The sequence below is a fragment of the Pleurodeles waltl genome, chromosome 1_2, assembly GCF_031143425.1.
Source record: "Pleurodeles waltl isolate 20211129_DDA chromosome 1_2, aPleWal1.hap1.20221129, whole genome shotgun sequence".
In the NCBI taxonomy this organism is placed as follows: domain Eukaryota; kingdom Metazoa; phylum Chordata; class Amphibia; order Caudata; family Salamandridae; genus Pleurodeles; species Pleurodeles waltl.
In genome coordinates, this window is record NC_090437.1 from 768,861,800 (window position 1) to 768,888,981 (window position 27,182).

Here is a 27,182-nt window from a genome sequence, read left to right on the forward strand (position 1 = left end):
GATGCTACTATCTTTGGTCACTTGATCCGTTTTTGGCTACAATTTACAATGTTTGCAAATCAATGTGTTAAATTCAGTAAAACAATAAGGTTCTGAATGGGTTACACAAGCATATAAGGAAAAGAGGTTTCAAACGGTCATTATAACATCACAGAGTGCATTATTCGTAGTGTAAAACCAGGCACCATTTTCAAAAACGATATGCAAAATATGAACAATGATGTCATAGCAAAATATTATCATTTAAGTACATAATGTTCAACAAACCTGTCAGAAGAAGAATCTTCAGATGAAAGAGAGTGACTTTTGATTTGTATGGGTACAAAACTATATCCTGGAGCAGAGTGCGTTATTGCTGTGAGATCAACATCTGAATTTATCGGAGACCCGTTTTCCGAGTTTAGACTACTCAATTGAAACTCTGCAACCTTCTCAGAATCCTCATCTCCTGCTCCTGAAAAACCTTCGTCAACCTGGTTTTCCCAAGCCATTATTTCAAGGACTTTGTCTCCAAATGTTTCTTTGTTGCTGGCTTTTGTAGGTTCTACTTGTAGTTTATGTTGTTCATCTGAGCTATTGCAGTTATTTGTGTATTGGTTGGTTATGGAAATCATGTCATCCTTGACATTGCTAGAATCAAATACAATGGGTACATTATGCTCGAGCACCAATTCAGTACTTTCTGCCTTTGTTTGCTCATCAGGTCCAACATTCTGAGGTCCAACATTCTGAGAGGTGTCTGCAGCCAGGTTCATTTCCATTACAGTGTTCAATTTCCTGAAAAATATTCAAAATAAGTGCATGAAAAACGTGTTGATACGTTTCAAAGTTGTATATTCTTTGCAGTGGATGATTTAACAGAAGATAAGTAAAGTATAAAAAAACGATTAGGATTTTAAATCATCACTGATCAAGGAAATTTACTGTGCAATCCAAAGATCTGAGAAGTAAAATTTAGCAATTTAGGTCTTGCATCCGTAAACCGTGTTGATTATATCCTGAGCAGAATCTACTCAGGGCTTTCAGGACAGGGAGCAGTACTCTTTCCTCATATAAATTGTTCACATAGCATTTACTTGATCATGCAAAGGCACCCAAGTATGTACACTGGACATCCCCGTTAGGTCAGACAGCTCTCAGATGGCAAAACCACACATGAGCACCAGCATCCCAATAAGAGTGAGACCCTTAAGGAAACTCCTTACAAATCTTGGGATGAAGTACAATTCCAAAGGACGGTCTATACTAACATCCTGCAAAGACCCATACTCCCACTGCCTAGAGCATACAGACAACTTTTAAAGCAAGCAAGGATTTTTAAATGACACTGAAACAAACAAATGAAAAGCAGTGGGTGGGCTCTAAGCCCACAAAGAAGTATATACTAAAGTACATAAAACAGATCTTGGAAGCTCGACCTAAAGAAAAAGAGAAAGGGACTTCCTAACAATATTCTGCAAAGCTTACGGGGTAAAAGGGGGGAGGACAGAGGAATAGACAAGATAGGGGAAGAGACATGTAGAATGCGAATGAAAGAGGCAACCTGATCTAGACATAGGAGTTGTTGAAAGGAAGGATTTATTCAATTGGTAAAAAAACTGGTTGCCAGACAGGAAGTGTAAGGAAATGCCTCCTTGGCATGGTTACCCCCTGACTTTTTGCCTTTGCTGATGCTATGTTTTGAATTGAAAGTGTGCTGAGGCCTGCTAACCAGGCCCCAGCACCAGTGTTCTTTCCCTAACCTGTACTTTTGTTTTCACAATTGGCACATCCTGGCATCCAGGTAAGTCCCTTGTAACTGGTAACCCTGGTACCAAGGGCCCTGATGCCAGGGAAGGTCTCTAAGGGCTGCAGCATATCTTATGCCACCCTGGGGACCCCTCACTCAGCACAGACACACTGCTTGCCAGCTTGTGTGTGCTGGTGAGGACAAAACGAGTAAGTCGACATGGCACTCCCCTCAGGGTGCCATGCCAACCTCACACTGCCTATGCAGTAGAGATAAGTCACCCCTCTAGCATGCCTTACAGCCCTAAGGCAGGGTGCACTATACCATAGGTGAGGGCACCAGTGCATGAGCACTGTGCCCCTACAGTGTCTAAGCAAAACCTTAGACATTGTAAGTGCAGGGTAGCCATAAGAGTATATGGTCTGGGAGTCTGTCAAACACGAACTCCACAGCACCATAATGGCTACACTGAAAACTGGGAAGTTTGGTATCAAACTTCTCAGCACAATAAATGCACACTGATGCCAGTGTACATTTTATTGCAAAATACACCCCAGAGGGCACCTTAGAGGTGCCCCCTGAAACCTTAACCAACTACCCGTGTAGGCTGACTGGTTTTAGCAGCCTGCCACACTCGAGACATGTTGCTGGCCACATGGGGAGAGTGCCTTTGTCACTCTGAGGCCAGTAACAAAGCCTGCACTGGGTGGAGATGCTAACACCTCCCACAGGCAGGAGCTGTAACACCTGGCGGTGAGCCTCAAAGGCTCACCCCCCTTTGTTCCAGCACCACAGGGCATTCCAGCTAGTGGAGTTGCCCACCCCCTCCGGCCAAGGCCCCACTTTTGGCGGCAAGGCCGGGGGAAATAATGAGAATAACAAGGAGGAGTCACTGGCCAGTCAGGACAGCCCCTAAGGTGTCCTGAGCTGAGGTGACTAACTTTTAGAAATCCTCCATCTTGCAGATGGAGGATTCCCCCAATAGGGATAGGAATGTGACCCCCTCCCCATTGGCTACTAACCCCCCAGACCTAAACACGCCCTTAAATTTAGTATTTAAGGGCTCCCCTGAACCTAGGAGCTCAGTTTCCTGCAACCTAAGAAGAAGAGGACTGCTGAGCTGAAAAACCCTGCAGAGAAGACGGAGACACCACCTGCCTTGGCCCCAGCTCTACCGGCCTGTCTCCCCCCTTCGGAAGAAAACTGCTCCTGCGACGCTTTCCCCAGGACCAGCGACCTCTGAATCCTCAGATGACTGCCCTGCTGTAAAAGGACCACGAAACTCCCGAGAACAGCGGCCCTGTTCACCAAGACTGCAACTTTGTTTCCAAAGGAGCAACTTAAAGGCAACAGCGTTTCCCACCAGAAGCGTGAGACTTGCAACCCTGCACCCGGCGACCCAGACTCGACTGGTGGAGAAACAACACTTCAGGGAGGACCCTCCGGCGACTCCGAGACTGTGAGTAACCAAAGTTGTCCCCCCTGATCCCCCACAGCGACGCCTGCAGAGGGAATCCCGAGGCTCCCCCTGACCGCGACTGCCTGACTCTCAGATCCCGATGCCTGGAAAAGACCCTGCACCCGCAGCCCCCAGGACCTGAAGGATCGGAACTCCAGTGCAGGAGTGACCCGCAGGAGGCACTCTCCCTTGCCCAGGTGGTGGCTACCCCGAGGAGCCCCCCCCCCTTGCCTGCATCGCTGAAGAGACCCCTTGGTCTACCACTGATTTCAATTACAAACCCGACGTGTGTTTGCACACTGCACCCGGCCGCCCCCGTGCTGCTGAGGGTGTACTTTCTGTGCTAACTTGTGTCCCCCCCGGTGCCCTACAAAACCCCCCTGGTCTGCCCTCCGAAGACGCGGGTACTTACCTGCTGGCAGACTGGAACAGGGGCACCACCTTCTCCATTGAAGCCTATGCGTTTTGTGCACCACTTTGAACTCTGCACCTGACCGGCCCTGAGCTGCTGGTGTGGTAACTTTGGGGTTGCTCTGAACCCCCAACGGTGGGCTACCTTGGACCCAAACTTGAACCCCGTAGGTGGTTTACTTACCTACAAAAACTAACAAATACTTACCTCCCCCAGGAACTGTTGAAAATTGCACTGTGTCTAGTTTTAAAATAGCTATATGTGTTTTATTTGAAAAGTATATATGCTATTGTGATTATTCAAAGTTCCTAAAGTACTTACCTGCAATACCTTTCATGCAAAGTATTACATGTAGAATTTGAACCTGTGGTTCTTAAAATAAACTAAGAAAATATATTTTTCTATACAAAAACCTATTGGCCTGGAATTGTCTTTGAGTGTGTGTTCTCATTTATTGCCTGTGTGTATGTACAACAAATGCTTAACACTACTCCTTGGATAAGCCTACTGCTCGACCACACTACCACAAAATAGAGCATTAGTATTATCTCTTTTTGCCACTGTCTTACCTCTAAGGGGAACCCTTGGACTCTGTGCATAGTATTCCTTACTTTGAAATAGTACATACAGAGCCAACTTCCTACACTGGTGGATCAGCGGTGGGGTACGAGACTTTGGATTTGCTGGACTACTCAGCCAATACCTGATCACACAACAAATTCCAAAAATTGTCATTAGAAATTGATTTTTGCAATTTGAACTATTTTTCTAAATTTTTTAAAGTCCTGCTAGGTCCTTGTGTTAGTCCCTGTCAGCATTTCTTTTATAGTTTAAAAGTTTTGTGAAAGTTTGAATTAGATTCTAGAACTAGTTTTAGATTCTTAAAAAGTATTCCAACTTTTAGAAACATAATGCCTGGTGCAGATGTGAATGTGGAGGAACTCGGCCTCACACCTTACCTCCATCTTAAGATGAGGGAGCTAAGGTCACTCTGCAAAATAAAGAAAATCACAATTGGCTTAAGACCCTCCAAACAACAGCTCCAGGAGCTTTTGGCAGAGTTTGAAAAAGCCAACCCCTCTGAGGATGACAACCCAGAGGAGGATGTTAGTGACATGGAGGAGGATTCCCACCTTCCAGTCCTAACTAGGGAACCCAGGGACCCTCAATCCCTGATTCCAACTGTGATAGTCAGAGATGCTGCTTCCCTCACAGGAGGGGCCAGCACCTCTGAAATCACTGAGGATAGCCTCAGTGAAGAGGACATCCAGTTAGCCAGGGTGGCCAAAAGATTGGCTTTGGAAAGACAGATCCTAGCCATAGAAAGGGAAAGACAAGAGATGGGCCTAGGTCCCATCAATGGTGGCAGCAACATAAATAGGGTCAGAGATTCCCCTGACATGTTGAAAATCCCTAAAGGGATTGTATCTAAATATGAAGATGGTGATGACATCACCAAATGGTTCACAGCTTTTGAGAGGGCTTGTGTAACCAGAAAAGTTAACAAATCTCACTGGGGTGCTCTCCTTTGGGAAATGTTCACTGGAAAGTGTAGGGATAGACTCCTCACACTCTCTGAAAAAGATGCAGAATCTTATGACCTCATGAAGGGAACCCTGATTGAGGGCTTTGGATTCTCCACTGAGGAGTATAGAATTAGATTCAGGGGGGCTCAAAAAACCTCGAGCCAGACCTGGGTTGATTTTGTGGACTACTCAGTGAAAACACTGGATGGTTGGATTCAAGGCAGTGGTGTTAATAATTATGATGGGCTGTACAATTTATTTGTGAAAGAACACCTATTAAATAATTGTTCAAATGATAAACTGCATCAGCATCTGGTAGACCTAGGACCAATTTCTCCCCAAGAATTGGGAAAGAAGGCGGACCATTGGGTCAAGACTAGGGTGACCAAGACTTCCACAGGGGGTGACCAAAAGAAAGGGGTCACAAAGCCTCCCCAGGGGAAAGGTGTTGAGACATCCAAAAACAAAAATAGTAAAGAGTCTTCTTCAGGCCCCCAAAAACCTGCACAGGAGGGTGGGCCCAAAGCCTCTTCACAAAACAACTTTGGGTACAAGGGTAAAAACTTTGATCCTAAAAAGGCCTGGTGTCGTAGCTGTAATCATCCTGGACACCAAACTGGAGACAAGGCCTGTCCCAAGAAAAGTACCACTTCTAACTCCACTCCAGCTAACACTGGAATGGCTAGTCTCCAAGTGGGATCAACAGTGTGCCCAGAGCAAATCAGGTGTCACCCTGAAGCTACATTAGTCTCCGAGGGTGGGGTGGATTTAGCCACACTGGCTGCCTGGCGTCCTAATATGCAAAAATACAGGCAGCAGCTCTTAATTAATGGGACAAGTGTAGAAGGCCTGAGGGATACAGTTGCCAGTGTCACCATGGTGACAGAGAAACTGGTTTCCCCTGATCAATACCTGGCTGGACAAACTTATCCAGTCACCAATGCTGACAATCAAACTAAAGTACATCCCATGGCAATGGTAACTTTAGAGTGGGGAGGGGTCAATGGCCTGAAACAGGTGGTGGTCTCCTCAAATATCCCAGTAGACTGTTTGCTTGTAAATGACCTGGAGTCATCAGCATGGGCTGAGGTAGAACTGAAAACCCATGCAGCCATGCTGGGTATCCCTGAACTGGTGTGTGTCAAGACAAGGGCACAGTGCAAGGCTCGGGTTGAAAAAGTAGAGCTGGAGTCTGGAAAAAGGGCCCAGCCTACCAAGAGGAAAGGAAAGACAACTGGGAAACCAGCTGCAACACAACAACAAAAAGAGAACCTCTCTTCTCAGGAAGAAGTTCTGCCCTCTGAGGGAACTGAGCCTATGGAGTTAGAACCTTATCAGGTTGAGCTCTTAGGCCCAGGGGGGCCCTCAAGGGAGCAGTTGTGTAGGGGGCAAGAAACCGGTCCCTCTCTTTAAGGCCTTAGGCAGCAAGCTGCTGAAGAGTCCAATGGCAAGAAAACTGGAACACATAGGGTCTATTGGGAAGATGGGCTCCTGTACACTGAGGCAAGAGATCCCAAACCCGGTGCCACTAGGAGAGTGGTAGTGCCTCAGGAGTTCAGAGAGTTCATACTGACCTTAGCCCATGATATTCCCCTTGCTGGGCATTTGGGACAAACCAAGACGTGGGAGAGACTAGTCAACCACTTCTATTGGCCCAACATGTCCCAGAAAGTTAAGGAGTTTTGTGTCTCCTGTACCACCTGTCAAGCCAGTGGTAAGACAGGTGGACATCCAAAGGCCCCGCTCATTCCACTTCCAGTGGTGGGGGTCCCCTTTGAAAGAGTGGGTGTGGACATAGTAGGTCCACTTGAACCTCCCACAGCCTCAGGAAATATGTACATACTAGTAGTAGTGGATCATGCTACTAGGTATCCTGAAGCTATTCCCCTTAGGTCGACTACTGCCCCTGCAGTAGCCAAGGCCCTCATTGGTATCTTTACCAGAGTGGGCTTCCCTAAGGAGGTGGTGTCTGACAGAGGTACCAACTTCATGTCAGCATACCTGAAACACATGTGGAATGAGTGTGGAGTGACTTATAAATTCACTACACCCTATCATCCACAAACTAATGGCCTTGTTGAGAGATTCAACAAGACATTAAAAGGCATGATCATGGGGCTCCCAGAAAAACTCAAAAAAAGAGGGGATCTCCTCTTGCCATGTCTGCTTTTCGCTTACAGAGAGGTGCCTCAGAAGGGAGTAGGGTTCTCACCCTTTGAACTTCTGTTTGGCCACCCTGTAAGGGGACCACTAGCTCTTGTGAAAGAAGGCTGGAAGAGACCTCTTCATGAGTCTAAACAAGACATAGTGGACTATGTACTTGGCCTTCGTTCAAGGATGGCAGAGTACATGGAAAAGGCAAGTAAAAACCTTGAGGCCAGCCAACAGCTCCAGACGTTTTGGTATGACCAAAAGGATGCACTGGTTGAATTTCAACCAGGGCAGAAAGTCTGGGTTCTGGAGCCTGTGGCTCCCAGGGCACTTCAGGACAGATGGAGTGGCCCTTACCCAGTGCTAGAGAAGAAGAGTCAGGTCACCTACCGGGTGGACCTGGGCAATAGCAGTAGCCCCAAGAGGGTGATCCATGTGAACCGCCTTAAGCTCTTCCATGACAGGGCTGATGTGAATCTGTTGATGGTAACAGATGAGGATCAGGAAGCTGAGAGTGAACCTCTCCCTGATCTCCTCTCATCAAACCCTAAAGATGGTTCAGTAGATGGAGTGATCTATTCAGACACCCTCTCTGGCCAACAGCAATCTGACTGCAGGAAGGTCCTGCAACAGTTTGCTGAGCTCTTTTCCCTAACCCCTGGTCAGACACACCTGTGTACCCATGATGTGGACACAGGAGACAGCATGCCTGTCAAAAACCAGATTTTCAGACAGTCTGACCAAGTTAAGGAAAGCATCAAGGTGGAAGTCCACAAGATGCTGGAATTGGGAGTAATTGAGCACTCTGACAGCCCCTGGGCTAGCCCAGTGGTCTTAGTCCCCAAACCTCACACCAAAGATGGAAAGAGAGAGATGAGGTTTTGTGTGGACTACAGAGGACTTAATTCTGTCACCAAGACAGATGCCCATCCCATTCCTAGGGCTGATTAACTGATTGATAAATTAGGTGCTGCCAAATTCTTAAGTACCTTTGATTTAACAGCAGGGTACTGGCAAATCAAAATGGCACCTGGAGCAAAAGAAAAGACAGCATTCTCCACACCTGATGGGCATTATCAGTTTACTGTTACGCCCTTTGGTTTAAAGAATGCCCCTGCCACCTTCCAAAGGTTGGTGAATCAAGTCCTTGCTGGTTTGGAGTCCTTTAGTGCAGCTTATCTTGAGGATATTGCTGTCTTTAGCTCCAGCTGGCAGGATCACCTGGTCCACCTGAAGAAGGTTTTGAAGGCTCTGCAATCAGCAGGCCTCTCTATCAAGGCATCCAAATGCCAGATAGGGCAGGGAACTGTGGTTTACTTGGGACACCTTGTAGGTGGAGGCCAAGTTCAGCCACTCCAGCATAAGATCCAGACTATTCTGGACTGGGCAGCTCCAAAAACCCAGACTCAAGTCAGGGCATTCCTTGGCTTGACTGGGTATTACAGGAGGTTTGCGAAGGGATATGGATCCATAGTGACAGCCCTCACAGAACTCACCTCCAAGAAAATGCCCAAGAAGGTAAACTGGACTGTAGAATGCCAACAGGCCTTTGACACCCTGAAACAAGCAATGTGCACAGCACCAGTTCTAAAAGCTCCAGATTACTCCAAGCAGTTCATTGTGCAGACAGATGCCTCTGACCATGGGATAGGGGCAGTTTTGTCCCAAACAAATGAAGATGGCCTTGACCAGCCTGTTGCTTTCATTAGCAGGAGGTTACTCCCCAGGGAGCAGCGTTGGAGTGCCATTGAGAGGGAGGTCTTTGCTGTGGTTTGGTCCCTGAAGAAGCTGAGACCATACCTCTTTGGTACTCACTTTGTAGTTCAAACTGACCACAGACCTCTCAGATGGCTGATGCAAATGAAAGGTGAAAATCCAAAACTGTTGAGGTGGTCCATCTCCCTACAGGGAATGGACTTTATAGTGGAACACAGACCTGAGACTGCCCATGCCAATGCAGATGGCCTTTCCAGGTTCTTCCACTTAGAAAATGAAGACTCTCTTGGGAAAGGTTAGTCTCATCCTCTTTCGTTTGGAGGGGGGGGTGGGGGGGGGGTTGTGTAAGGAAATGCCTCCTTGGCATGGTCACCCCCTGACTTTTTGCCTTTGCTGATGCTATGTTTTGAATTGAAAGTGTGCTGAGGCCTGCTAACCAGGCCCCAGCACCAGTGTTCTTTCCCTAACCTGTACTTTTGTTTTCACAATTGGCACATCCTGGCATCCAGGTAAGTCCCTTGTAACTGGTACCCCTGGTACCAAGGGCCCTGATGCCAGGGAAGGTCTCTAAGGGCTGCAGCATATCTTATGCCACCCTGGGGACCCCTCACTCAGCACAGACACACTGCTTGCCAGCTTGTGTGTGCTGGTGAGGACAAAACGAGTAAGTCGACATGGCACTCCCCTCAGGGTGCCCTGCCAACCTCACACTGCCTATGCAGTATAGATAAGTCACCCCTCTAGCAGGCCTTACAGCCCTAGGGCAGGGTGCACTATACCATAGGTGAGGGCACCAGTGCATGAGCACTGTGCCCCTACAGTGTGTAAGCAAAACCTTAGACATTGTAAGTGCAGGGTAGCCATAAGAGTATATGGTCTGGGAGTCTGTCAAACACGAACTCCACAGCACCATAATGGCTACACTGAAAACTGGGAAGTTTGGTATCAAACTTCTCAGCACAATAAATGCACACTAATGCCAGTGTACATTTTATTGCAAAATACACCCAAGAGGGCACCTTAGAGGTGCCCCCTGAAACCTTAACCAACTACCCGTGTAGGCTGACTGGTTTTAGCAGCCTGCCACACTCGAGACATGTTGCTGGCCACATGGGGAGAGTGCCTTTGTCACTCTGTGGCTAGTAACAAAGCCTGCACTGGGTGGAGATGCTATCACCTCCCACAGGCAGGAGCTGTAACACCTGGCGGTGAGCCTCAAAGGCTCACCCCCTTTGTTCCAGCACCACAGGGCATTCCAGCAAGTGGAGTTGCCCGCCCCCTCCGGCCACGGACCCACTTTTGGCGGCAAGGCCGGGGGAAATAATGAGAATAACAAGGAGGAGTCACTGGCCAGTCAGGACAGCCCCTAAGGTGTCCTGATCTGAGGTGACTCACTTTTAAAAATCCTCCATCTTGCAGATAGAGGATTCCTCCGATAGGAATGTGACCCCCTCCCCTTGGGAGGAGGCACAAAGAGGGTGTACCCACCCTCAGGGCTAGTAGCCATTGGCTACTAACCCCCCAGACCTAAACACGCCCTTAAATTTAGTATTTAAGGGCTCCCCTGAACCTAGGAACTCAGTTTCCTGCAACCTAAGAAGAAGAGGACTGCTGAGCTGAAATACCCTGCAGAGAAGACGGAGACACCAACTGCCTTGGCCCCAGCACTACCGGCCTGTCTCCCCCCTTCGGAAGAAAACTGCTCCAGCGACGCTTTCCCCAGGACCAGCGACCTCTGAATCCTCAGAGGACTGCCCTGCTCTAAAAGGACCAAGAAACTCCTGAGAACAGCGGCCCTGTTCACCCAAGACTGCAACTTTGTTTCCAAAGGAGCAACTTAAAGACAACAGCGTTTCCCGCCAGAAGCGTGAGACTTGCAACCCTGCACCCGGCGACCCCGACTCGACTGGTGGAGAAACAACACTTCAGGGAGGACCCTCCGGCGACTCCGAGACTGTGAGTACCCAAAGTTGTCCCCCCTGAGCCCCCACAGCGACGCCTGCAGAGGGAATCCCGAGGCTCCCCCTGACCGCGACTGCCTGACTCTCAGATCCAGACGCCTGGAAAAGACCCTGCACCCGCAGCCCCCAGGACCTGAAGGATCGGAACTCCAGTGCAGGAGTGACCCCCAGGAGGCCCTCTCCCTTGCCCAGGTGGTGGCTACCCAGAGGTGCCCCCCCCCCCCCCTTGCCTGCATCGCTGAAGAGACCCCTTGGTCTCCCATTGATTTCAATTACAAACCCAATGTGTGTTTGCACACTGCACCCGGCCGCCCCCGTGCTGCTGAGGGTGTACTTTCTGTGCTAACTTGTGTCCCCCCCGGTGCCCTACAAAACCCCCCTGGTCTGCCCTCCGAAGACGCGGGTACTTACCTGCTGGCAGACTGGAACCGGGGCACCCCCTTCTCCATTGAAGCCTATGCGTTTTGGGCACCACTTTGAACTCTGCACCTGACCGGCCCTGAGCTGCTGGTGTGGTAACTTTGGGGTTGCTCTGAACCCCCAACGGTGGGCTACCTTGGACCCAAACTTGAGCCCCGTTGGTGGTTTACTTACCTACAAAAACTAACAAATACTTACCTCCCCCAGGAACTGTTGAAAATTGCACTGTCTAGTTTTAAAATAGCTATATGTGTTTTATTTGAAAAGTGTTGGACTTTTGCTTATGCAGGGTCATCCCCAGACTTTTTTGCCTCCTGCCTCCTATATTTTTTCTGACATGTTGCTGTTGGCTTTTCAACTCTGAGCACTTTACCACTGCTAACCAGTGCTAAAGTGCATATGCTCTCCTGTTTAAATTGTATGTAAGTGGTTTATCCATGATTGGCATATTTGATTTACTAGTAAGTCCCTAGTAAGGTGCACTAGAGGTGCCAGGGCCTGTAAATCAAATGCTACTAGTGGGCCTGCAGCACTGGTTGTGCCACCCACATAAGTAGCTCTGTAATCATGTCTCAGACCTGCCCCTGCAGTGTCTGTATGTGTATTTTTACACTGTAAATTCGACTTGGCAAGTGTACCCACTTGCCAGGCCTGAACCTTCCCTTTCCTTACATGTAAGGCACCCCTAAGGTATGCCCTAGGTAGCCCCAAGGGCAGGGTGCAGTGTATGGATAAGGTAGGACATATAGTAATGTGGTTTATATGTCCTGACAGTGAAATACTGCCAATTTCGTTTTCACTGTTGCAAGGTCTGTCTCTCTCTCATAGGATAATATGGGGGCTACCTTTAAATATGATTAAAGTGTAGATTCCCCTAGAGAAGAGATGGACAGGTGGAGTTTGGGATCCCTGAACTCACAATTTAAAAATGCATCTTTTAGTAAAGTTGATTTTTAGATTGTGCGTTTGAAAATGCCACTTTTAGAAAGTGAGCATTTTCTTGCTTAACCCATTCTGTGACTCTGCCTTGTTTGTGGATTCCCTGTCTGGGTCAGTTGACAGTTGGGTTGTTTTTCACCTCACACCAGACAGTGACACAAAGGGAGCTGGGGTGTGATCTGCATTTCCTGATTAGCCATCTCTGCTAGGAGGGAGGGGTGGAGTGGTCACTCTCATCTGAAAGGACTGTGCCTGCCTCTGACAATGCTGTCTCCAACCCCCTGGTGTGTGTCTGAGGCCTTGCCTGGGCAAGGCAGGATTTCACAAGAAGGTGTGAGTCCCCTTTGAAGGAAGGTGACTTCAAAGACTAAAATGGGTATAAGAAGGGCACCCAAACTTACAAACTTTAGAAACACTTCTGGAATCAAGGGGAACCTCTGCCTGGAGAAGAGCTGATCGCTGAGGAACAAGTGCTGCCCTGCCTGTGACTGTGCTTTGTGGAGCTTTCCTGCAGTGCTGCTTCTGCCTGAGTAAGAGGGCAAAGACTGGACTTTGTGTGCCTTCCATCTTGAAGAAGAAATCTCCAAGGGCTTGATGTAGAGCTTGCCTCCTGTTGTTGAAGTCTCAGGGATAGCAAAGACTTCTTCCTGCCAGCACCTGGAGTCTCTGGAGAGACCCCTACTCTGCTCTGTGGTGCCCTTCCAGTTCCTGGGACCCTGAAAGGAGAGGCTGGCAGCCTAAGGACAAAAATACACGCACCGAGCGCCGTGCGGAGAAAAGATCGACGCGAATCCGATCGCGGCTGAGAAAACGACGCGACGCCGGCTCCGCAGCTGAGAAACGACGCCGCAGGAAACGCGACCGGAGAATCGACGCCCGGAGCAGGAGAAACGACGCGCAGCATCGCTGACGAAGGCTGAGAGATCGCAACCTGCGCCGCGGGACTTTCGGACCGTCGCGTGGCTGGCTTTTTCGACGCGCATCGCCGTGCCGAGTTGTTTTCGACGCATATAACCGTGCAGGGTTATTTTCGACGCACACCGCCCGTGCGGGGTTATTTTTGACGCAAACCAGGTACATTTACACGCTAGCAGCGCTAGTGTGTTGTTACAACTACCTAAAGACTCTTTTTATTTTAAACCTTTAAAAAATCATAACTTGACTTGTGTATGTGGGATTTTTGTCGTTTTGGTCTTGTTTTGTCTAGATAAATATTTCCTATTTTTCTAAACTGGTGTTGTGTCATTTTGTAGTGTTTTCATTAAGTTACTGTGTGTGTTGGTACAAATACTTTACGCCCAGCACTCTGAGGTTAAGCCTACTGCTCTGCCAAGCTACCAAGGGGGTAAGCAGGGGTTAGCTGAGGGTGATTCTCTTTTATCCTAACTAGAGTGAGGGTCCTTGCTTGAACAGGGGGTAACCTGACTGTCAACCAAAGACCCCATTTCTAACATTGGTGGCAGGGGTGGGATTTGGACTTGTATTTGTACTTGACATACAGTAATTAAGTGTACACTACTGTTTTGATCTCAGACCACTACGTGACCACATACTACTTGTCTTGTGATTCTGCTTTTTGTTCTCTGATGTCCTCCTGGAAGTATTGATGATATTTTTGGACTTTGTTTTTGGTTGTGAAGCCTTTGCAGAATGGAAGTCAATTTCTGGCACCTATTTATGTATAAAAAGTGGCAGCTTAAAGCATTTTGCATGGAAAGGGGACTGGCTGTGAACAAGAAATCCAGAAGGGAGGATCTTGAGTCAGCCCTGTTTCAGTATGAATTGAAACGTTGTCAGGCAACACCACCAAATGAGTCTGAGGAGGATGACTACTCCGAAGAGGAGGGAACAGAAAGAGATGAGTGGCTCCTAGCTCGAATCCGGAGTCTGGAAGAGCTAGATGCAGAGCTTGAGAGGGCTGAGGAGCAGAGAGCCTTAGTCCTGGAAAAAGAAAGGATTGCAGCTCAAGAGCTGAGCTGTGAGGAGCTGAAGCTGGAGGCCATGAGGGCTGAATCCAGTTCAGATGGTGGCAGCAAAAATCTTGTATCCAGTGATGCTGCAGAAGTGCACATGCCCAGAGAGGTGGTGCCCTACTTGAAGGAGGGAGTTAACACACGCCAGGAGGTTCAGGGGTATGAGGTAGCTCCAGTGATGCACAGGGTCCCTGAGGTGGATGGGGGAACTGGCATGGGGAGTCATATTCCTACTGGTGGGAGGGACACTCTACTGACTCTAGGTGAGAGTGACAGGGAGAGGGGTTCCCCCCAAGTAGAAGTCCTGGTTATGGAGTGTGAAGACATCCCAGAAGAGTGTGGGTTGGGTGTCAGGGACAGTCAGGTACTGTCTCACCAGTCTCAGGAGGGTGATGTGGGGTGCTTTGTCAAAGCAGAGTCACTGGATGGTTGGGTGAAGGGTACTTTGGTTAATTCATGTGAGGGGCTGAGTGATGTAATTGCTGGAGAGCATATGTCTAGTCCTTATTTTCCAGAGCTATGCCAACACCAGGTGGAGTGTGAGTTCTCTGACCCCAGGGAGCTTACAATGGAGGCAGACTTCTGGGTGAGTACCAGAGAGTCTGAAGAGGCATTTGGGGGTGCTCCTGAGAGGAGTGGTCTAGGTAGTTCCCAACCAGGTGAGGTAGGGAAGGATTGTAGTGTCCCAGGTAGGTCCCAGTGTAGTGGGATGGGTGAGGGACCCCATGTCCAGTCTCAGAGGAGAGGGAATGGGGATGGGTTGAGGCCCAAGGTGCCCGAGATCCGGTCCCAGGTCCTGGAGGGTTCCCTGCGGGAACACCAGGAGGGGAGCCTAGCCTGTACCATAGGGCCATCTGTTGAGGGAGACCCCACAGTGTCAGGAGAACTTGGGGGGGCGGCTGTAGCCAGCGTCCCACCAGTTCTGGTGTCTGGCAGTACCACTCCTAGTGAGGGGGTGCAGAAGTCCAGACAGAGGGTTGAGAGGGGGTTGCGGACCCCAGTGGAGAACCTGGAAGGTCAGGGGTCAGCTCTGAGAGCAGAGCCCCCCATGAATGACCTTGGTGAGACCATTTCTGGGCTGGGGGGAATCCAGACTCTGTCAGATGGGCAGAGGTCAGGAGACCTGCGCCAGCCAGACTCTTGTGTGGCCCTTCGGGACAGTGTGTCCCTTGAGGGGGGTAAGTGTGCCCCCCTGGAAGTCCTGGTGTGCCAGGCAATGGTTCAACCGCAGGGTGGTGACTCTGGGTTGAATAATCAGGTTCAGGGGGTAAACTCTGACCTGATGGGGGGTAAGTGTGCTCCCAAGGAAGTCCTGGTGTGCCAGGCAGTGGTTCAACCGCAGGGTGGTGACCCTAGGTTGGATGACCAGGTTCAGAGGGTAAACTCTGACCTGGTAGGGGGTAGGTATGCCCCCCAGGAAGTCCTGGGTTGCCAGGCAGTGATCCAGTCTGTGGGTACAGACCCTGGATTGGGAGGCCAGGTTAAGGGTGTCTCCCCTGACCTGGAGGAAGGGGCTACTGCTAACAGTGCCCCTACCATGTTGTCTTCTGGGGGGGCCACTCCTAGTTGGGTGGTTCAGGACCCCAGAAGAGAGGGCAGGGGGAGGGAAGCCTCACCCCTGGCCCTGGTCCAACCTGAAGGTACAGACCCCAGGTTGGAGGATCAGTTGCAGGTTAACATCCCTGCACTGATGGAAGAATTGTGCAGGACTGCTTCTACAAGCACCCTGACAGTTTTTGACTCTGGGGGTGCCGCTTCTGCAGGGAGGGTACAGAGCCCCAGAGGGGAGGACCAGGGTCAGGTTGTCATCCCTGACCTGGTGGAAGAGAGAGTGGTCAAAGGGTGCCAGGCACCTGGGGCTACCACCCCCCACTCTCCACAGTCACAGTGGTTAGAGAGGCCTGAGGTCGGGCTCTCATCCCTGACAGTTGTCTGGGGCCACTGTGGCTTGCTGTCCTGGTGGACAGAGTTGCCCCTGGGGGGGGGGAGGACGAGAGTCACACCCCGGGGGTGGAGTGGGCAACACCACTGTGTTGGCCCTGGTGGTACTATCTGCCCATTGCAATACATCTGTGAGCAAAGTAAAGTTAGGTGTTGCACAGATGGTGTCTGTAGATGTGGAGAAGGGTTCCCCATGGGTTAGCTTAGTGGGCCCTGAGAGTATGGACAGAGGGATCCAACTGGAGTCAGGAAGGCGTAGAACTGGAGCATGCCCCTGCTGTTGTGGGCCTGGGTCCCTGTTCTATCGCCCCAATCAGGGAAGTACATCAAGGTATTGATTGTTCTCCCCTGGCTTTAGGCTGGTAGGGGGTCGTGTTGGACTTTTGCTTATGCAGGGTCATCCCCAGACTTTTTTGCCTCCTGCCTCCTATATTTTTTCTGACATGTTGCTGTTGGCTTTTCAACTCTGAGCACTTTACCACTGCTAACCAGTGCTAAAGTGCATATGCTCTCCTGTTTAAATTGTATGTAAGTGGTTTATCCATGATTGGCATATTTGATTTACTAGTAAGTCCCTAGTAAGGTGCACTAGAGGTGCCAGGGCCTGTAAATCAAATGCTACTAGTGGGCCTGCAGCACTGGTTGTGCCACCCACATAAGTAGCTCTGTAATCATGTCTCAGACCTGCCCCTGCAGTGTCTGTATGTGTATTTTTACACTGTAAATTCGACTTGGCAAGTGTACCCACTTGCCAGGCCTGAACCTTCCCTTTCCTTACATGTAAGGCACCCCTAAGGTATGCCCTAGGTAGCCCCAAGGGCAGGGTGCAGTGTATGGATAAGGTAGGACATATAGTAATGTGGTTTATATGTCCTGACAGTGAAATACTGCCAATTTCGTTTTCACTGTTGCAAGGTCTGTCTCTCTCTCATAGGATAATATGGGGGCTACCTTTAAATATGATTAAAGTGTAGATTCCCCTAGAGAAGAGATGGACAGGTGGAGTTTGGGATCCCTGAACTCACAATTTAAAAATGCATCTTTTAGTAAAGTTGATTTTGAGATTGTGCGTTTGAAAATGCCACTTTTAGAAAGTGAGCATTTTCTTGCTTAACCCATTCTGTGACTCTGCCTTGTTTGTGGATTCCCTGTCTGGGTCAGTTGACAGTTGGGTTGTTTTTCACCTCACACCAGACAGTGACACAAAGGGAGCTGGGGTGTGATCTGCATTTCCTGATTAGCCATCTCTGCTAGGAGGGAGGGGTGGAGTGGTCACTCTCATCTGAAAGGACTGTGCCTGCCTCTGACAATGCTGTCTCCAACCCCCTGGTGTGTGTCTGAGGCCTTGCCTGGGCAAGGCAGGATTTCACAAGAAGGTGTGAGTCCCCTTTGAAGGAAGGTGACTTCAAAGACTAAAATGGGTATAAGAAGGGCACCCAAACTTACAAACTTTAGAAACACTTCTGGAATCAAGGGGAACCTCTGCCTGGAGAAGAGCTGATCGCTGAGGAACAGGTGCTGCCCTGCCTGTGACTGTGCTTTGTGGAGCTTTCCTGCAGTGCTGCTTCTGCCTGAGTAAGAGGGCAAAGACTGGACTTTGTGTGCCTTCCATCTTGAAGAAGAAATCTCCAAGGGCTTGATGTAGAGCTTGCCTCCTGTTGTTGAAGTCTCAGGGATAGCAAAGACTTCTTCCTGCCAGCACCTGGAGTCTCTGGAGAGACCCCTACTCTGCTCTGTGGTGCCCTTCCAGTTCCTGGGACCCTGAAAGGAGAGGCTGGCAGCCTAAGGACAAAAATACACGCACCGAGCGCCGTGCGGAGAAAAGATCGACGCGAATCCGATCGCGGCTGAGAAAACGACGCGACGCCGGCTCCGCAGCTGAGAAACGACGCCGCAGGAAACGCGACCGGAGAATCGACGCCCGGAGCAGGAGAAACGACGCGCAGCATCGCTGACGAAGGCTGAGAGATCGCAACCTGCGCCGCGGGACTTTCGGACCGTCGCGTGGCTGGCTTTTTCGACGCGCATCGCCGTGCCGAGTTGTTTTCGACGCATATAACCGTGCAGGGTTATTTTCGACGCACACCGCCCGTGCGGGGTTATTTTTGACGCAAACCAGGTACATTTACACGCTAGCAGCGCTAGTGTGTTGTTACAACTACCTAAAGACTCTTTTTATTTTAAACCTTTAAAAAATCATAACTTGACTTGTGTATGTGGGATTTTTGTCGTTTTGGTCTTGTTTTGTCTAGATAAATATTTCCTATTTTTCTAAACTGGTGTTGTGTCATTTTGTAGTGTTTTCATTAAGTTACTGTGTGTGTTGGTACAAATACTTTACGCCCAGCACTCTGAGGTTAAGCCTACTGCTCTGCCAAGCTACCAAGGGGGTAAGCAGGGGTTAGCTGAGGGTGATTCTCTTTTATCCTAACTAGAGTGAGGGTCCTTGCTTGAACAGGGGGTAACCTGACTGTCAACCAAAGACCCCATTTCTAACAAAAAGTATATATGCTATTGTGATTATTCAAAGTTCCTAAAGTACTTACCTGCAATACCTTTCATGCAAAGTATTACATGTAGAATTTGAACCTGTGGTTCTTAAAATAAACTAAGAAAATATATTTTTCTATACAAAAACCTATTGGCCTGGAATTGTCTGAGTGTGTGTTCCTCATTTATTGCCTATGTGTATGTACAACAAATGCTTAACACTACTCCTTGGATAAGCCTACTGCTCGACCACACTACCACAAAATAGAGCATCAGTATTATTTATTTTTGCCACTATCTTACCTCTAAGGGGAACCCTTGGACTCTGTGCATACTATTCCTTACTTTGAAATAGTGCATACAGAGCCAACTTCCTACAGGAAGAGAACCAGAACGACACCAAATGATAAGAGAAGGATAAGGACAAGGTACAAGAAGAAGAGTAATTCGATAGCGTATATCAGCAGCAGCCATCTCTAAATGGATTTTCTTAAAGCATAAGACAATTCAGGTAAAAAATGTCCACTGGGAAAGCGAAAGTCTACATGGTGGCCATCTAGCATTAAAAAAAAAAAACTGGCATTAACAAAGCAAACAGGTTTCAAGAGTGAGAGCTATTGGTAAGGCAACGCTTGTTTTAGATAGTAGGAAATTGTAAAATGGAATAACTGCAAATTATGCATTTGAAAAATTCTTTCCTTAATAGGACCATGAAAGGAGCAATGTTTCATTTAATTTCAGTGTTGTTTTCTACAGCTTGCTGCCCAATTTGCACTGAAACACCACCTTTTAATTTAGGCACAGAAATTCAAATTATATACCCAGCCTCTGCAAGGCCTCTGCAAGGCACAACAGCACCAGAAAGTCAACTAGAAAACAGGTGCGGTGTTTGAACTTGCTTGCTGAAATTGTTGTCTAATAGACCAGATCATACACAAGATGACAGCACCAGTGCCAGATGCTGCAGCAGGGTATTGAGTGATTTTGGAAGAAGAGTGCCACACTGCAGAGCCTAAGGTGAGTAGGCCAGAACAAGAGACGTTGGTGACTTTGCTTGTCAAGTCCCCTCCTAAGCGTGAGCATCTGATCGGTCGACTTCTGTAAACACTCCCTGCTCAGGAACTGCTTACAAGAGGAAGCATGGAGCACTGGCGTAGACTTGGACTTTCTCTTGGCATGTGCTCCCATGGTATCCTCTTACTGGTGAAAAACTGTGCATTTTCTACCAGCAGCCAGGGACTTAGCACTCCAGAGCTCAATGATGCTGTGCAGATCACTCAGTGCGCAATGGTACAATGTCTTATGACTGCCCACTATGTGTGTGAAGGCAGTTGCAGGGCTTACCTCACCACCAGGGAAGGCTTCACACAGAAGCACCATAGAGAGCAGATGGCAAGACCACAGACTGGCATTTCCATGTTGCCACTGCCCTTTCCAAAACCCACTAACATGAGCTACAGCACAACCATATCCCTTAATATGACTTCCAAGCCAATTAATTTTTTAGGAGAAATTACGTTTCAGATGTGTTGACTATTTCCAGTGCAAAACTTTAAATGAACATGGAACAGTAATTATCAAAGAGAATTCACACCTTAAAAGGACTTGGTTTTCAATAAAAGTAGCTCTAGAATTTACGTTAAGGCCACTCTTCTTTTTTGGAAATGTCTGTGTGGTGAATTACAAGACAAATGTCACATGAGATTAACATTTTAGATTACTTTCAAGTGAAATAAAAGGAAACCATGCAGTTGACCATGCAGTATATATAACAGATTTCATCAAGATGGTTGTTCAGTCAACCCAACTGGCAGAAGAATTACTTAGGGCCTGATTACGACCTTGGCAGATGGTATACTCTGTCACAAAAGTGACAGATATCCCGTCGCCATATTACAAGTTCCCTTTATATCCTAAGGAACATGTAAAATGACAGGCGGGACATCCGTCACGTTTGTGACAGAGTAACCCATCCTGTCATGTCTTATTTAGAGCCCTTGATCTGGAATACAGCCTTATGGCATAAAGGGCTTTTAAATCCAACTTAGAGGCAACCTAAAGAACTTCAGTAGTAGTCATCTACTGGTTGAGATTAAAAAGTGATACCTATGGCAACAGCAGTATTGTATCTTGTACTTTGGAAGCAGTCAAGCTTTCACCAATATGATGATCAATTTCTACTTTGATTCAAAGTTAGGAAGCCAAAAGTAAACCTCTGCCTGTGGCAACTGCGGAGCTTTGTAATCAAACACCCACCTTCAGCTTGTAAAATGATATATTTCTTTGACTGTAATAATTTGCTGTAACTGTAATCTGCTCCAGCTATGTTTTTCTGCTGATGCTAGTAAATGTCTAAAGAAAGTGCCCATGACTCACACTTTCACCTTCCCTTTCACATCTTGGCTCCTGAGATGATAAAGTTTTGATTAGGTTTCTCAGTTGAAATGTTTACATTCTTGTGCCAATCTGAAGATCTTCTTCCTTTCTCTTGAACTGAAATCTTCAGAAACTTGTATCCTGCTTAAACCTGACTCCATCATGCGCTCCCCATTACAGGGAACTCCATTTAGTGCCACAAACGTGTGCCTTGCCCTTGTAGTTAAAAGCATGATCCAAATTCACTTTGCTTTCTGCCTCATTTTCACAGCTTTCCCCTGCCTTTCCCTCCTTTTTTCTGAGCGCTTTCTGCCTCATTTTCACTACTTTCTCCCTCCTTTCCCTCTGTTTTCCTGAGTGCTTTCTCCTGCTTTTGGTCTCATTTTCACTGCTTTATACCTCCTTTCCCCAATTTTTCTGAGTACTTTCTTGTGCTTTTTGCCTTTTTTCTCTGTTCATTTCTTTTTTCCCTATTACCGCCTTCCGCCCATTCCTCGCCTAGCCCCGGCCACCACCTCCCAGCCCCTTCCTCCCTCCAAGGACCTACTCAATGGAGGCCGCAGAGCAGCTGCACAGCGAGCATGCGTAGGAGGCTGGCCTGGCTTATAGTGGGTACCTTGTGGTACTTACACCCTGTGCCAGGTCCAGTTATCCCTTATTAGTACAACAGAGGTGTTTCTAGCAGCTTAGGCTGACAGGAGGTAGCTATGGCAAAGCAGCTTAGGTTGAACTAGGAGACATGCAAAGCTCCTACTATACCACTTATATCATATAGCACTATATCATAATAAAACACAATACTCAGAGTTACTAAAAATAAACATACTTTATTTTTATGACAATATGCCAAAAGTATCTCAGTGAGTGCCCTCAGTTAGAAGGTAAGTAATATACACAAGTAATAAGTACACAAACCCAAAACAGGTAAGTAAGAGTACGGAAAGTAATGCAAACAGTGTAGAATTACAATAGGATGCAATACGTGAACATAGGTCTAGGGGCAACACAAACCATATACTCCAAAAGTGGAATGCGAATCATGAATGGACCCCAGACCTATGGGAACTTGTAGAGGGTCACTGGGACTATAAGTAAACAGTCAGCGTGTCCAAGATACCCCGCCCCAAGACCCTGAAAAGTGGGACTAAAGTACACCTACTACCCCCAAAAGGACACAATAATCGTGATGGGGAATTCTGCAAGAACCACAAACACCAGCAAAACACTGAAGATGGATTCCTGGACCTGATGACCTGCAAGGCAAGGGGACCAAGTCCAAGAGTCGCAATAATGTCCAGAGGGGGGCAGGAGCCCAGGAAACGCCGGATGAAGGTGCAAGGGAGCTTCCTCCAGATGGAAGAAGCTTAGGATTCTGCAACAACGAAGAGAGCTAGGATCTTCTCCGTTGGATGGAAGATGTCCCACGGCGTGCTGAAGTTTGCAAGAGTATTCCCACGCAGAAATACCGCAAACAAACCTTGCTAGCTGCAAGGGTCGCAGTAGAGGTTTTTGGTTGCTGCTGGGGACCAAGAAGGACCACAATGTCGCCCCTTGGAGGAGGAGACAGAGGGGGCGCTCAGCAACTCAGAGAGCCCCCACAGAAGCAGGCAGCACCCGCAGAAGTACCGGAGCAGGCACTTAGAAGATTTGTGAACCGGAGCTGGCTCAGAGTCACAAAGGAGGGTCCCATGGCGTCGGAGTCCAACTCAGAGGGTTGAGCACTGCAGGATGGAGTGCTGGGGACCAGGCTAGGCTGTGCACGAAGGAATCCTTGGAGGAGTGCAGAAGCCGGAGCAGCTGCAAATCACGCAGTACACAGGTTTGCAGTCTAGCGTGGGGAGGCAAGGACTTACCTCCACCAAACTTGGACTGAAGGATCACTGGACTGTGGGAGTCACTTGGATAGAGTTCCTGTGTTCCAGGGACCACGCTCGTCAGGATGAGAGGGGACCCAGAGGACCGGTGATGCAGTCTTTTGCTGCCTGCGTTAGCAGGGGGGAAGATTCCATCGACCCACGGGAGATTTCTTCTTAGCTTCCAATGCAGGGTGAAGGCAGGTGACTCCTACAGCATGCACGACCAGGAAACAGTCGAGAAAGCTGGCAGGATTAGGCGCTACAATGTTGCTGGTAGTCGTCTTGCTACTTAGTTACGGTTTTGCAGGCGTCCTGGAGCAGTCAGCGGTCGATCCTTGGCAGAAGGCAAAGAGGGAAGTGCAGAGGAACTCTGGTGAGCTCTTGCATTCGTTATCCCCAGAATACCCCAGAGGAGAGACCCTAAATAGCCAGAAAAGGAGGATTGGCTACCCAGAGAGGTAAGAGCCTATCAGAGGGGGTCTCTGACGTCACCTGCTGGCACTGGCCACTCAGAGCAGTCCAGTGTGCCCCCAACACCTCTGTTTTCATGATGGCAGAGGTCTGGGACACACTGGAGGAGCTCTGGGCACCTCCCCTGGGAGGTACTGGTCAGGGGAGTGGTCACACCCCTTTCCTTTGTCCAGTTTCGCGCCAGAGCAGGGCTGGGGGATCCCTGAACCAGTGTAGACTGACTTATGCAGAGAAGGGCACCATCTGTGCCCATCAAAGCCTTTCCAGAGGCTGAGGGAGGCTACTCCTCCCCAGCCCTTCACGCCTATTTCCAAAGGGAGTGGGTGTAGCACCCTCTCTCAGAGAAAATCCTTTGTTCTGCCTTACTGGGCTGGGGCTGCCCAGACCCCAGGAGGGCAGAATCCTGTCTGAGGGGTTGGCAGCAGCAGCAGCTGCAGTGGAAACTCCGGAAAGACAGTTTGGCTGCACCCAGGTTCTGTGCTAAAGACCCGGAGCATCATGAAATTGTCTCCCCAATACCAGAATGATATTGGGGGGACAATTCCATGATCTTAGACATGTTACATGGCCATGTTCAGAGTTACCATTGTGAAGCTATACATAGGTAGTGACCTATGTATAGTACACACGTGTAATGGTGTCCCCGCACTCACAAAGTCTGGGGAAATTGCTCTGAACAATGTGGGGGCACCTTGGCTAGTGCCAGGGTGCCCACATACTAACTAACTTGGCACCCAACCTTCACCAAGTGAGGGTTAGACATATAGGTGACTTATAAGTTACTTATGTGCAATGAAAAATGGCTGTGAAATAACGTGGACGTTATTTCACTCAGGCTCCAGTAGCAGGCCTGTGTAAGAATTGCCTGAGCTCCCTATGGGTGGCAAAAGAAATGCTGCAGCCCATAGGGATCTCCTGGAACCCCAATGGCCCGGGTACCTAAGTACCATATACAAGGGAGTTATATGGGTTTACCAGTGTGCCAATGAGAATTGGTAACTTTCGTCACTAGCCTGCAGTGACAATTTTAGAAAGCAGAGAGAGCATAAACACTGAGGTTCTGGTTAGCAGAGCCTCAGTGATACAGTTAGGCACCACACAGGGAACACATACAGGGCACATACTATGAGCAGTGGGGTCCTGTCTAGCAGGATCCCAGTGACACAAGGGCTAAAACAACATACATACAGTTAAAAATGGGGGTAACATGCCAGGCAAGATGGTACTTTCCTACAGCATGCAGCTGGTGCTCAAAAGGCATGTACAAGGCATGCCCATCTGCGCCTGTCTATGCAAAGACTGAGCCCAGCGCCAAGACCCCTGGCTCTTCCATCCCATGAAGATATACCAGCACTGACCTCCGATCCCTGGAACCCCGGATGCACCAACAACCACTTCTGCCACTCATCCTTGCATACCACCAGAGGACCGTTCTTCTGCCAACACTGCTGCCTCACCTTCAACACCAAAGCAACCAACACACCCAACACATCTACAGAGACCACCACAGCATAACACCAGTGAATCCTACTCAGCGCAATTTAACTAGTTAAACACACTACCAAGGTCTGGGACACGATCTGATCCCTCACGCTGAATGTTGCTCAACCCTACCTCCACAGCAGACATCGCAACCGCCATCCCCGAACGTTACAAGATAATACAACGAGACCAAACCAACAAGCACGGAGTCAGAATTGCCCTCATTTACAGCAACACCATCCCCTGCATGACATCCCCTGATGACCCGACACCACTAATGGAACACCTCAGCTTCCAACTCCACACAGACTGAAAAAACAGCATCAGAGGCACCTTTGCTGGCAGACCACAAAGGCTGTGCCTCGGCTTCTGCAGCGCCACCCTGGAACTCATCGCCCCACAAGCAATCGACTCAGAGCCCTACATATTCCTATTACTAGGGGACCTCAATTTCCACCTCAACGACCCCATCAAGGTCATCTACACTGCCCTCCTGAAAAGCTTAGCAACACTGTCTTTAAGCAGCTCATCACGGACCCTAACCACATAGCAGGACACACGTTTGACCCCATCTTCACTTCCAGCGACGGAGTCAGGTACATCCACACCACTCACCTGGTCAGACCACCACAGCGTACACTTCACCATCTCCAGACCCACATATCCCAGCACTGTGTTCCCCAGATCCATGCGGAGAAACTGGAAAAAGGTATCAGAAGACCAGTGGAATGACACTCTCCACTCCCACCTCCCAGAGCTCACCTACCTTGCAGCCACCAAGAACGACACCACTACCTCCCAGGAACTGTGTGACAACCTCATGGACTTCTTCCATGACAAGATCTTGGCTATCTACGAAAACTTTGAATGCCAACCCTCCGTCCCAGACAGCATCAACCAGCTCAAATGCAGAAATACGAACCCCAAACACCTTTACCTACTGGGAACTCCCCACCATGAAAGACACTATCTCCATCATGAACTCTATACATTCAGGAAGGTCCTGAAAACCTTAATCACCGCAGCCCCCTTCCTGGAGGTCTGGAAACACGCTGAAGAGAGGCCCTTCCTGAAAAAAACATCTGCTGATCCAGCCAAATTGAAGAACTACCAGCCCATCTCTCTGCTCCCCTATCCAGCTTCCCTTTCCCTCGCAGACATCCCACAAATCCGTCGAGCCAACAGCTGAGGATGCTCCTTTTCACACATTGGAGCCAAGGCTTGGAACAAACTCCCCCTGCACTTCAGGACTACACCGTCACTCCAGCGATTCAGAAGCCCTTATTGACCAAGTACTCCCTGCACCATTGCACTTATGCACTGCTCTTTCTTCAATCAGCCGGCTCAGAGGACATTATTTTCACAATATACACTTTCTTAAAGTTGGTGGTAAGGACAGCAGGATTGCTTGGGTAGCTTAATAATACAGTGGCACCCTTTGTATGTTTTGGCTTAACATGCCATGTATTAAGATTATTTTTAAAGGCCTGTGAAGTTCCGTGCTAATAACAAACCTAATATATAAGCGGAATATGACAACAGCCACTATCACATTTATTTTGCGTGAAGCAAAAATTATCTAGATTACATTTTTCTATATCACCCACACGTTCAACAAACCTGCAAGTAGGTCTTCCAAGAGATACCATTTAATGTACTGTGTTTGGTGACAATATCTTATTTGTTAAATGAGTGTATTTTTTACTCAAAGATTTTTTTGATGCATTTGCACTACTTGACGATATCCTGGCACCTACCCCTGTCATGGGTTAACATTGGGATTCCTTATTAAATGTATTAAGCTGTTATTACTAACTGAGAAGATATATACACACATATACATACAAATACAGCATTAGACAGATCACTGAAATATCTCAAGTGTACTGAATCGCTCACGATTCAAAAAATAATTCCGAGCGTCGCAAGATCTTAAATCCAGCTCAGTGCTGGCCTTGTAGGGGGCCTTTCATCTTGATTAAAAAGTTATAGGAGGTCATTATGACCCCGGCGGTCGGTGCTAATGTGGCAGGAGCACCGCCAACAGGCTGGCAGTACTTACCACCACATTATGACATTGGAGGGTACCACTCCGACCACCATGGCGGTAGCGGCCACCGGGCTGGAGATGAAAATCTCCAGCCCGGCGGCCGCCATTGTTCTGCCAGTGGAATTATGTCCCTGCCTACCGACATAGTTTTCGTGGTGTTCGTAACACCATGAAAACCATGGCGGTAGACCCTATAAGTGACAGGGAATTCCTTGCCCGTCACTGATAGG

General features: G+C 48.5%; 1 protein-coding gene across 2 annotated transcripts in view; it reads right to left on the minus strand.

The window, feature by feature from the left end:
- The window catches only part of NAF1 (nuclear assembly factor 1 ribonucleoprotein), a 102,658-nt gene that overhangs the window by 72,636 nt on the left and 2,840 nt on the right, over positions 1–27,182 (minus strand). For both annotated transcript variants that reach the window (XM_069243771.1, XM_069243779.1), the window contains exon 2: positions 268–777. In XM_069243771.1, the coding sequence (XP_069099872.1) occupies positions 268–761 (494 nt within the window). In that variant the 5' untranslated portion in view covers positions 762–777. The remainder of the gene's footprint in view (positions 1–267; positions 778–27,182) is intronic.